Source organism: Zerene cesonia, chromosome 27, assembly GCF_012273895.1.
Source record: "Zerene cesonia ecotype Mississippi chromosome 27, Zerene_cesonia_1.1, whole genome shotgun sequence".
Classification (NCBI taxonomy): Eukaryota; Metazoa; Arthropoda; class Insecta; order Lepidoptera; family Pieridae; genus Zerene; species Zerene cesonia.
The window spans coordinates 561,193-574,177 of record NC_052128.1 but is presented as its reverse complement, the minus strand read 5'-3'; the positions used below and the strand labels follow the sequence as shown (position 1 = coordinate 574,177).

General features: G+C 36.7%; 1 protein-coding gene across 1 annotated transcript in view; it reads right to left on the bottom strand.

The window, feature by feature from the left end:
* LOC119837246 (hemicentin-1-like) overlaps window positions 1–12,985 on the bottom strand; it is a 29,452-nt gene that overhangs the window by 5,117 nt on the left and 11,350 nt on the right. The window contains exons 21-40 of the mRNA XM_038362764.1: window positions 12,536–12,660; window positions 11,457–11,622; window positions 10,474–10,568; window positions 9,738–9,891; window positions 9,208–9,329; window positions 8,618–8,761; window positions 7,796–7,930; window positions 6,805–6,917; window positions 6,290–6,520; window positions 5,871–6,024; window positions 4,962–5,079; window positions 4,552–4,762; window positions 4,001–4,220; window positions 3,321–3,626; window positions 2,761–2,939; window positions 2,211–2,438; window positions 1,465–1,627; window positions 843–959; window positions 605–699; window positions 7–45 (exon numbers count right to left, since the gene is read on the bottom strand). Of these exons, the coding sequence (XP_038218692.1) occupies window positions 7–45; window positions 605–699; window positions 843–959; window positions 1,465–1,627; window positions 2,211–2,438; window positions 2,761–2,939; window positions 3,321–3,626; window positions 4,001–4,220; window positions 4,552–4,762; window positions 4,962–5,079; window positions 5,871–6,024; window positions 6,290–6,520; window positions 6,805–6,917; window positions 7,796–7,930; window positions 8,618–8,761; window positions 9,208–9,329; window positions 9,738–9,891; window positions 10,474–10,568; window positions 11,457–11,622; window positions 12,536–12,660 (3,115 nt within the window). The remainder of the gene's footprint in view (window positions 1–6; window positions 46–604; window positions 700–842; window positions 960–1,464; window positions 1,628–2,210; window positions 2,439–2,760; window positions 2,940–3,320; window positions 3,627–4,000; window positions 4,221–4,551; window positions 4,763–4,961; window positions 5,080–5,870; window positions 6,025–6,289; window positions 6,521–6,804; window positions 6,918–7,795; window positions 7,931–8,617; window positions 8,762–9,207; window positions 9,330–9,737; window positions 9,892–10,473; window positions 10,569–11,456; window positions 11,623–12,535; window positions 12,661–12,985) is intronic.

Below are 12,985 nucleotides of genomic sequence, written 5' to 3'. Positions count from 1 at the left end.
GCAGGCCGACCAGCGCGACCAGCGGGACCACCAGCCCGCATCGTCCTGCTTCCCAATGTTTTCCGTTATATTCTTTTTAATTTCAGGGAAATGGGTTTGTAAGCTTATCTGTCCATATATATTTAAATGAACGAATTTAAATGAATTTCTTGCCTAACCGTAGCAACGCCTAGCCTCTCGGCCACCTTCTACTCTTTCAGTTTCATGTGCCTAAGGGGCACCACACGACATCTATTGAGATGATTAAGAACCACCACAACCAATACGAAACATTATTTCAATGATTACAATATTGTATCGATGGAACGCGCGATGGAGCACGGGTGGCCGAGAGGCTAGGCGTTGCTACGGTTAGGCAAGAAACGCAGGTTCGAATCCTGCCTCGTGATCAAATTTTTTCTATTCTTTCAAAATTTCTCATTTATAAAGCATTTCAATGCTATAAAACTAAAAATTAAATTGAACGTGACTTGTTATTTAATTTAATTTATAATTTCTTTTTCTCAACGAAAATACATAATGAAAAAAAGACGTTGATAATTACTTTTACTCTTGTATGTACCTCTTTTGAACTGATCGTTAAAAATAAAAGTATAAACTTTACCTCGCACGGCGGCATCTGACACTTTCTATGTTCTGTGGATGGGCCTTTACATGCAGATTCGTCTAAAATTATCTTATCCGTTTGAGTGGATTTATCTGCGAAATGAGAATCATTTTAAAGCAAATTACATTAATAACTTGTTGAAAGCACTAACAATAATTAAATTTGGTTCGAAAGAACTGATTTTCTTTGTAAAGTCAGGTAATAAAGTGTTAAAGTAAGGTAACATTGAACGTACCATAAGTGTGGTTGGTATCGTCGACATAGTGGCAGACGCGCGCGCGGGCTTGCAGGCCGCGGCCGCACGTCGCGTTGCAATAGCCCCACCCCGACCAGGCGCTCCATTTGCCTGGTACTGAGCGAATATTATTTGATAATTTATTTTGTAGTATTTCATGTAAGTTGCACTAGAAAGAACTTTGCAGTTTTGTTTTGGAGCAATAAAGAATAAATAAATGCTATAATTGTTTGAACAATTTCAATGGATAGATAATTTCGCGAGACTTGAATCTGCCTTTTTCACTTTATGTAGGGCTACGTTGCTAGTGTTGGAGGGATTTATATTATGTCAAAATAAAAAAAAAATAAAATATACTATACTATTGTTGAACTGTTACTGTTATATTATGAATATATAAGTTATATGTTATCGTCAGCTTACGTGTCACGATTATAAGTGTAATTTTTTTTGAGTCGAACGCCGCCCGCGATACATAGCATTACTAAGGCGTTCGGTGGTCATTGCATTTACACATAACGTAATCGGCTCTCTCGAAATATATCTCCATGATCTTATATACACGCACAGACGCCCCCCCCCCCGCACACACGCCCGCACACACGCCCGCACACGCACGCACCTCGCACGGCGAGCTCGTAGAGGCGCTGCGCCGCGCCCGCCGCGTTCTCCGCGACGCACACGTAGCGGCCCGCGTGCGCGGCGCGCGCGCCCCACAGCGCCAGCGCGCTGCTCCCGCGCAGCCGCTGCACGTGCGCGACGCTCTCGCTCACCCTCTGGATGTCCTGGACGACCGGCACATCATTTTCGACAATAGTCTGATCCGATGGCCGATGAGGCATCGAGATCGGTTCACCCGATCAAGGTCTGAGGTAACGCAGGCTGTACCGCTATGTGGGAGTCGAGCAAGCTTCGACACGAATTGGGCAAGCTCGAACCGGGGAAGTGGGGAAGTATCACACTCTCATAGGAAACCGACGTGAAATAGCATACTTCTGTGTTTCGTTCGGTGAGTGGGAGATCCGGAGCCAATATCCTTTTCCTTACCCTTCCCAGACCTTTCTTTTATTCCTCGCGTCAGTCCTTTCTTAATTTCTTTCCCAATTTAAAGTCGGCAATCCATTTGTAAAGGCATAAGGTATGCAATGCAAGTGGTGGGTCGCCTTATTGTAAGCGCTCCCACCGCCCATGAACAGAGAGGCGTAAGGTCGATTGCAGACCCTCTACTATTGTATCGTTAACTTCAAATTAGAAAAGGATAAAGAAAGAATTGAAGGGTTAGGAAAAGGATATTGGCTTCGGCTCTCGCACTCACCGAACCGGGTTATTTCAATGTAAATAAAATTTAAAAAATGACATTAAGAGTACCTTCAACCAACTAATCTTCGGCGGTGGATTGCCGTCCACTTCACACTTCAATACAATGCTCCCTCTCAAAGGCACCTCGTGTTTTTCTGTAATATTGTTGCCTACATTACGCGCAATGGATGGAGGCTTTTCAACTATGACGTCATAAATTATCTCGGTTGAGCCGACCTTGTTCGTCATGATACAGGAATATTTGCCGGTGTCTAGAACTTCAGTTACGTTTATTAACTGAAAAGAAACACATAAAAATTTTTGATAAAAAATAAAATAAAAACTTCATTAACAAAATTCCACCCAATACTACTTCAGTTGGTCAAAAACCTCAATTTAAGCTAGATACTTTTTTATTTTTTTATTTTACTACTTGCGGTTCGCCCCGGCTTCGCCCGTGGTACATATATAGCATTATAGCCTTCCTCAATAAATGGGCTATCTAACATTGAAAGAATTTTTCAAATCGGACACGTAGTTCCTGAAATTTGTGCGTTCAAACAAACAAACTCTTTAGCTTTATAATATTAGTATAGATAAGCAACAAAGATGAACTCACCAAAGTATAGTTATCATTAATCAAATGAATTCTCTCAGTTTCGAATATTTCAGTATATGGGTGTTTGACCCACATCACATAGGGTAACGGTTTCCCCAGAACGGGGCAAGTGAGGTTTAGGGGGTTTCCGATAAGCAAGTTTACGTGTTTTGTGTTGTCCTTCTGTTGTGGAGGTGCGACTGGAAATATATTAGAGTTTGCGATGAGTTCAAGTGCTCGTTTTACAAAAATAAATTTTTTTAATTATTCTTTAAAAATGAAATTAGTATATAGCCACACATATATAGAGCAAAGTTATTCTGTAACTTTTTTTTGTGTTTATGAAGTGTTCAATTTTTTCAACTGTTTACAACAGGGAGGTCAATTCGACTGTATTTTTTTTCTGTACGTCAGAACTTACAACTAAGTGATTTTGATGATTTTTTTTTTTTGATACGAGAGCTAGTGTGCCCCGTGTGGTCAAATTTTAATGTAGTCTAGTTTTGAAAATTGCAAAGCGTTTAACTTTTTGTTGAGAACAATTATTTTGTTTATTATAGACAAAAAGGACATTTACTTACCCAAAACGTATACCAAATAATTGACACTAGTATTACCCACAGCATTCCTGGCAACACACGTGTAATTCCCCGAATGCTCCTCACTTGCCCGATTCACGGCTAAAATTTCCCCATATTCTTTTGAAACCATAGAATCGTCGAATAGCCGTAAGAGTAAGCCATCTTTGAACCAATAAATATCCGGCATGGGGTAGCCATATGCGTGACAATGCATGAAGAAAGATTGATCGGACATCACTTCTAGATTTATTTCGTGATCTGTGCTATTGTCATTACGGAACAGTGTTTTAAATATTGTGGGTGGTTCTGAAAAATAATATTATTCATAGATTTCAAAGAAAAAATTTGGTGCATTTATAAAATTACTTGAATAGGCAAAAGGCAGTATCACTTATATAAGTTCAATGATGCAATGAACTGAACAAATGACATGACAAAAAATGAACACATTAATGCAATTTTATTTTACTTGTAACTTTGCTTATTATTTTATCTCATCATTCCTTGGCCACATTCTAGATTAAATTATTATGTGCTTTTAAAACGTCCATTTTTTACTTTGAACGTTTATAAATATACTCTGTTTATTTATTCCTGTATGATAAGTAAGTTTTATAAGTCTTATTTAATTTTTAAATATAAAGGCTTTGAAAATTATATACTTTGATAAATATACCTACCTAGAACATTAATCTTTAACAGCTTCTCATCCATACCACCCTCATTCACCGCGATACAGATGTAAGTCCCCGCGTGTGAAATGGCAACTCTGTCAAACGTCAAATCAGCGTAGCTGGCGCCATTGGTATTTTGACTCATTTTATTGCCGTTCTTAAACCATTGTATCGTGGGTTTGGGATTACCACTTGCTGTACATGCTATTCTGACATTTGAATCGAGCTAAAATTTTATAATCTTTTTGAAAGCTTTCTACTCGTTCGGCTAATAAGCAGTAAAATATACTAACAACTACTGATTTTGAAATAAAATAACATAAAAGTATTTCAAATTTTTTACGATACAAATATTAATAAAAAATGATGTCCCGTGTGGGGAGGTTTGGGATAGATGATATACATCAGTTTCACTGGTCGATTTTCTTGAGAATTTTTTTTTCGAGAGCCAAACCTAGAACACCCAGATTCTAGGCTCACGTGTTAACCACTGCAAGGAGCCACCTCCTTTCAAACACAAACATTACTACTAATATAAGTGTATAATTTCGACTTACAGCAACATCAACACTACCATCCAAATCAGTTCCTTCCCCATTACTAAACAACACAATCCCGTTCACGCTGGCAACACTGACAACCGTCACGTTGTACACTAAGTGCGCCACCCCAACTTTGTTCATGGCAACACAACGGAATGTACCCTCGGAGTTTGGAGTAACCGATGTTGATGTGAGCGATGAATTTATCAGGTACCAGTTGCTGTTCCTGTAAATTAAGTAACTTTGAAAATTATTATTACATATTTATATTGACATAACAACATAACTTACGATTAATCAATTTAAGGTGCAAACTGCCTTAATAGAAAATACATATTAAGTAAGAAAAAATATATTAAGTATATAAGAAAACATAAACCAAAGAAAAAACATCTTGATTTATAAATATAATGATTTAAACGTACTCAAAACTCCATGTAACGTTGGGTTCCGGAAAGCCCTTCGCGTTACAATCCAGTGTCGCGTTTGCGCCTTCTTTCAATTGTACGTCCAACTCGTCAAACTCAGATATGTGGGGTGGGACTAAAATAATATAATATAATATATTTTTCATTTTTTTCAGCTTTCTAATAGTGTTTCGAATGTAATAAGTATGTAGTATGTATGTAAGTGTATGTAATGATAAATACAGTAGATCTACAATGAAACTTTATAATCTTAAATCGTTGATATGTCTAGTCACTCACAAATGTTAGTAATAAGTAATGGTTTTAACAATATATTGTACAGATAATCATTTTTGACGAGAAAATAAATAAATTATTATTATGTGATACTTTCTTATAGATCACTTTATAGTGAATAGTTGTTATAATTCTCAATACTGTATTTCAAAAACTAATTCTCAGTATAAATAACTTGAAACTTTATATATTAATACCAGCTGCGCCCCGCGGTTTCACCCGCGTAAGTCCGTATCCCGTAGGAATATCGGGATAAAAAGTTGCATATATGTTATTCCAGTTGTCCAGCTATCTATGTACCAAATTTCATTGCAATTGGTTCAGTAGTATTTTGCGTGGAAGAGCAACAAACACACACACACCCTTACAAATTTTCGCATTTATATTATTAGTGGGAATATATGTAATGAAGATCCAAATTGCACAGATACAAAAAGAATATAACTATAAAGGTTTTACACTCATGTTATATGTCAAAATGACATTTCCCGCCAATTTTTGTTCATTTACTTTTACGTCATTGTGAAAATTCTTACAAATATAGGATATAGATAAAAAAATAAATAAATCGGAAACACCCGAATAAGCCCTTATATGAAGGCACAAGAACTCTCAGTGATTTACACTTACCCAGTACATCTAAAGTAAACTGCCTATTCACGGTTCCGTATTCGTTGCTAACGACACATTTGTATTCGCCCGCGTGGTTTCGATTTATATTTAGGACTACCAGTTTGTCTCGATCTTCGCCAAGTAATAGCTTTGAGTTAAATAGCCATTTTGTCTGAATACGAAACAGCATGGATTTTTATAAAAAAAAAAACAATAGTATGAATGATAATATTATAGGTTATTTTTAAAAAGTTATATATGTACTAGCAATTTTCTATCGCTTTCAAAATTAAAACATAAAAAATATAAGATTTGCTCGCGAGATTATCTAAACATCTTTGTTAATTTATTTTTAAGTGCAAAAGAATAATCGATCTTCTAGGTTATAATTATTTAAGAGTGTATACATTTTTATATTTTTAGTGTACTATACATACCCTCGCAGCCGGTTTCGCGTCGACCTCGCAATCGAAATACCAATCCCAGCCCGTAACCACCTCAATATGCTTTTTAGCTTGGGCGTGGAAGCGCGGAGGCCACACTACACCCACGCCCACGCGGGCATGCGCCGAGCCCACTGCGTTGGACACCACGCACGAGTATGTGGCTGACTCAGCGCGGGACACGTTTGGGAATTTGAGGGTACCCGTTGATATTAGTGTGCCTTCCTAGTGGGGAAAAGGTATCATCATCATCATCATCATCATCATCATCATCATCATCATCATCATCATCATCATCATCATCATCATCATCGTCATCGTCATTATTATCATTATCATCAGCCTATATATGCACTGCAGAGACGCAGGCCTCATATAAGGGTTGTGATGTGGATAATGTGCAGATAAAATGAAAAATCCATTCACTTTTCCGACTTATCGATAGAAATGGTCTCATGAGCTTTTTTTATTAATTAAACTTTAAACAGTAACTTAGAAAATCATCGAACCTTATACCATTTGATCTCATCTGCATGTTTGACTGGACACTCCACTTCAGCTGATTGACCTTCCTCTAATGTCACTTGCGTTAGCGTTTCATCCGATTGTGCTATTGGAAGGGCTACAACAAAATATATAATTTGTTTTTGAATTGTATAAAATGTATAAAATATATATTTGCATACGAGCGAAGAAGGGTGGTCAGCTTACACTTTTACATAGTCTCTTATACGGTATATAAGGAAATTATACAATCCTAGTAATCCTAAACGCAACAACGCACACCCATTTTTTCACAAATTATTGTAGTCACCTGTTTAGTCAGATCTTTGATAAGGGTAGAAAAAGTGGGTCAAAAACCAGTCTGAACCTAAAGGACTTGGCTGCATGTAAAAATACAGTTAATATAAAAGCATGTTAATAAAAAAATAACTATACAACTACCTATTGCTTTACGTCATTACTATAATATTAAATATCAGCCTAATCAGTAGTTGTGTATGAGTGTTTGTGTCTGTGTGTCTGTGTGTGTGTGTGTGTGTGTCTGTGTGTGTGTGTGTGTGTGTGTGTGTGTGTGTGTGTGTGTGTGAGAGAGAGAGAGTGTTTATGTGTGACAAATTTTTCACACATACTAATACAAAGTTTTAACTTATACTTTATTGTGGGAGTCGATCACGCTTCGGCACGAATTGGGCCAGCTCGCACCGGAGAAGTACCACACCCCCACAGAAAACCGACGCGAAATAGTGGCATGCCACTGTGTTTCGTATGGTGAGTGGGGGAGCCGGAGGCCCGTTTCCTTTTCCTCACCCGTCCTAGTCCATTCCTTCTTTCCAGTCGTTAATCCTTTTCTTTTACCTTACCCCATAAAAGCGGGCAGCGCATTCACAGAGGCACTACCTTTGCGAATGTTTATGGGCGGTGGTGATCGCTTACCATCAGGCGAACCATCAGCTCAGCTGCCCCCTATGACATAAAAAAAAATAAAAAAAAACTTACGATAAATATTCACTTGCACGGTCTCAGTGAGGTTCCCGAGAGCGTTGCCCGCGACGCAAGTGTAGTTCCCGCTCATGTCCACTGACGGCTGGTTCAGTGTCAAACTACCTTCCCCGTCGATCTCGTAGCGGGAGTCTAATGTGAATACAAAAATCTCAATTTTGATATTATATATAGCAATCGGTTCAGTTATTTAATGCCCTGGATATAGAGATTTAATAGAGTTAAAAAATACTGTTTTAAAACTAAGGGATGCCGAAATCTAAACATTTTCACTATGTAGGATAAAGCAAAGTCGCTTCCCGAGTCGCTCCGTATGTAAGTCCGTATACTTAGATCTTTAAATCTGCACGGCAGATTTTGATGAGCTTTTTACAGATAGTGATTGAAGAGGAAGGTTTATATGTATAATAATATCTATTAAACCACTCCGAATTTATCGCGTGCGAAGCCGCGGGCAAGAGCAAGTGTGAAATAATTCATTAATTTATGCGGGTACTTATATAATGGTTGTTAGAGCCATCCTTGAAAATGGAATACGCGTTAACGCTTCCAGAAAGTGTCACTTACAGTCCAAACATACAAATACTTTATATGCTATAGCATATAGTGTAGTTATATATAACTACACTATATAATAACTACTAATAGTAACCGAACCCATGAGTATTTCGTTAAAATGCGAGATTAGATTTCAAATGTTTTAAATGGAAATTTCGTAACATAACTTTTTAATATTCAATCTCTAAATATAAAATACACCGAATACCCAAAATATTGTAACACATGTATTTTTTCTTACTTAGCGTAGTTATAACTAACCTCTATTCAAATAATATCCGTCCTTCATCCATACGACATAAGGTCGAGGTTTGCCCACCGCTTTGCAGGACAGAGTAATTGCGGTATCTCGACCCTCTATTCCTATGTATTCCTTTAAATTATGTGATATTATTCTCGGCGGTTCTGTAAAAATATTAAAGTATTTTTTTCAAATAAATTCGTAGTAAAGTATAATACTATTGAATACTTTTTTTCTATAAATAGCCGATATATTTTCTATTAGTATAAACGTAAAATCAGACAGAGAAATTTCATTTTTTTTTATTGTAGCATGTAATTGAAGACCTTGACCGCCTCCTTGGTACAGTGGTTAACGCTTGAGCGTAGAACCGAGGGGTCCTGGGTTCAATTCCCGGTGAGGACGCACAAAAAAAAAAAATGTCTCGGTCTGGCAGGACACAGAAGGCTGATCACCTACTTGTCCCAAAAGAAAATCGATCAGTGAAACGGATGTACATCATCTGCCCCATACCCCAGTAGGGGACACGGGACTTCACTACTATGTAATTGAAGAACTATAATTATTTCTTCTTTATTCGGTCATTTTTCATATTTTTCAATTGCCTTACCGTGTATATCGAGAGCAAATCTCTTAACATCAAATCCAGCTATATTCTCAGCCACACACACAAACTCGCCGACATTGTCCGAACTAACATTTTGTATGTACAAATTGCCCACATTATTGAAACTGGAATCGAAATTGATGCGGTATTCTACATGCTTAAAATCTTTAAAATAATTATAAAAATTCAGTTGATTGTTTAGGGTAAGAAGTAGATTATTATTAAACTGTTCACGAATTATTATTGTTAGAAAAAATGCCAACTTTGTCTGGAAAAGAAAACCACAGATTAAACTATTAACCGAAAAGATAAAATAAGGACATATAAATTTTTTTTATTAATTTTGTTTCAGGCAACTTGTAGAACAGTTAAAAAAAAATTAAATAACTTAAAACTACGGCCCATATAAACATAATACTAAAACAAACTATTTAACTTCATAAGAGAAATTGTTTTATAAAAAGTGTGAAATTTTGGTTTGCTGTACTGATAAATTAATAAATAAAATTTACCATAAAGAAACTAAAAATTACCTAAATTCCGTAGTGTTTTCAGTCAACATTTGCCCATTGAACTCCCAAGACACATCCGGTACGGGGAAGCCGACTGCGTCACACGTCAGCGTCACGTCGCTTGCTTCTAGAACATTCCTCGTCTCTTCTAACGGTGGACGTATAGATGGCGGCACTGTGGCAATACACTTTTAGGTTATCTATACTAACATTATAAAGGTGAAGAGTTTGTTTGTTTGAACGCACTAATCTCAGGAACTACTGGTCCGATTTGAAAAATTCTTTCAGTGTAAGATTGCCCATTTATTGAGGAAGGCTATGGGCTATATATGTACCACGGGCGAAGCCGGGGCGGACCGCTCGTGAGAAATAAACAAATTCTTACTAATATTATAAATACAAGAGTATGGGACGAGTCATCTGTTCTTTATTTCAAGTGGCAACGGATTTTATGGTAAGTTTTTATGTTTTATTTTCCTTTCATGTGATAGCGGCAAAAATATAACATTATGATTGGCTACTTTTTACGGCGGTGAATCATTGTAATGGCAATTTTCTACGACCATACGGGCGAAACCGTGGGCATTTGTGCTAGCTAGTGAAATTATAAAAATTTTAGGTTAAAATTGTTAACAATTTAATATACTAAAGTATTTTTTTAATCCTTATAAACTTGATTTTATAAATGTGAAATATAAAGGTTTTTCAATTTATGCAATTTTTTTTAATAATACTATGTACAGATAGACAGACTTACTCCACACGTAGAGTGTATAGGTGAAGATGGCGGTGCCGTGATCGTTGCTCGCGATGCACGAATAATTTCCGAAATCTGTTAAATTTGCAACAAACCTAAAATATGAAAATAATTACTTGTAGAAATTAAAAACTTTTTAACGGATTTTAAACGAGATTTATTCATTATGTTATTAACCCGACGTTTCGAACACTTTACAGCGAGCGTGGTCACGGGGAGACTGAGATGTTATATGTCTCTGGTTAATAATATAATGAATAAATCGCGTTTAAAATCCGTTAAAAAGTTTTTAATTTCTAAATGTATAATACTCGCGTAAAATCAAACACTAGAAAATACTACAATTACTTGTGTTTTTATGCACGCATAATACAATCGTTAAATTGAATAAAAATAGTCGCCATAGTATAAAGCACAGTCGCTTTCCGAGTCTGTCTTTATGTACTAGCTGCGCCCCGCGGTTTCACCCGCGTAAATCTGTATCCCGTAGGAATATCGGGATAAAAGTTGCCTATATGTTATTCCGGTTGTCCAGCTATCTACGTACCAAATTTCATTGCAATCGGTTTAGTAGATTTTGCGTGAAAATGCAACAAACACACACACACCCTTACAAACTTTCGCATGTATAATGTTAGTAGGATGTATATTTAAATCTTTAAAAGTAAAACTACACAACGGATCTTGATGAGATTTTTTTATTAGACAGAGTGATTCAAGAGGAAGGTTTATATGTATCACTATCAGTTCGCCCCGGCTTCGCCCGTGGTACATATATAGCCTATGACATTAAGCGAAGTTGCAGCTTTCTAATGGTGAAAGAATTTTTTAAAATCGGTCCAGTACTTTTTGAGTTTATCCATTATAAACAAACCAACAAACAAACAATCAAATTTTTCCTCTTCATAATATTAGTATAGATAACATATTTATAATTATATATGAAACCGGAAATTAAAAAAAAAAAACCCAGCATAAAATACCTTATCCCAAATTCGTCCACATATATCCGGTTAGTGACATTATATCCATTGTGTTGCCACCACACCGCCGGGCGCGGGACACCGCGAGCGGAGCATGGCAACTCCACTAGTTGTCCCTCTAGGAGCTCTACTTCTTGTGGACTGTTCGAGTGGATTGTTGGGGCTTCTGGTTGTTTGATAATAATTATTGCGTGAATTGGAATCGTGAAATTCACGCATAGTTTGTTATAGGAAATTCTATTTGATACAAATTAAGTTTTATTTATGAATAAAAATATATTGCGGGAATGTGTACGCATTTATGTAAATTTTTCTTTCTTTTATTTCAAGATGGTTAAAAATAAATTGAAAATTAAAACTAAACATATACTTTCAACCTTGGTAGAGCAGTGGGTATTAGATAAAAATAAGACGTTGTAATTTTTATTTTTTTTAGATTTATTTTTGTCTTTATGTCCAACTAGCTGCGTCCCGCGGTTTCACCCGCGTAAGTCCGTATCCCGTAGGAATATCGGGATAAAAAGTTACCTATATGTTATTCCAGTTGTCCAGCTCTCTACGTACCAAATTTCATTGCAATCGGTTCAGTAGCTTTTGCGTGACAGAGCAACAAACACACACACTTCCTTACAAACTTTCGCATTTATAATATTAGTAGGATTAGTAGGAAGTAGGATTAGTAGGAAGTAGGATTAGTAGGAAGGATAGTAGGATATTATAAACGTGAAAGACACATTCCACAGACGTGGACGAGTGTCGCGCAGCGCACAGCCCGTGCCACAGCACGCAGGTGTGCGGCAACCGCGCGGGCGGCTACCGCTGCGCCTGCCCGCGCGGCTACCGCGCCGCCGGGCCCGCCGCGCGCTGCCTCGGTGAGACGCGTGCTCGGTGCACGCACACGTGCTAACGTGCATACACTCACAGTCATTAGTAGGATATAGTAGGAAGTTGTATAATAGGATTAGTAGGATAGGATTCTATTTATTTATATATTTAAACGGATACCAATTTAATCGATATAACTATACATTTTTCTCTTAAAACATAAATGTTTATTGATCATGAATTACCCCACATACCGTACACAATGAGTGTAAAATTCCTTCCCACAGAACCCATTTTGCTAACAGCTTTACATGAAAAAACGCCTGTGTCATATTGCGATGCGTTCGCTATAATCACATTGTTGTCTTCGCTTAAATATCTGGAAATACAATAAGACAGAGTAAATAAATGTTAAATACCAGTAAAGTGATGAAAATAATTCTTTTGAACAAAAAACTGGACGAATTGAAACGGTACCCGCACGAGAGTTATTAGCTTTCAAATAAATTAAAAATATCAAAATCGGTTCATCGGATGATAAGGAATCATCTCGGCCTTTGTTAACTTGTTTTGGTAAAGATACTATACATTTCAATGCTATAAAACTAAAAACTTTTTTATAAATGAAATATATACCTAGTCTTGCCATAAATATTGTAATAAAGAAAAAAGAAAATTGTTAACTGCAAATAACATTTATTACT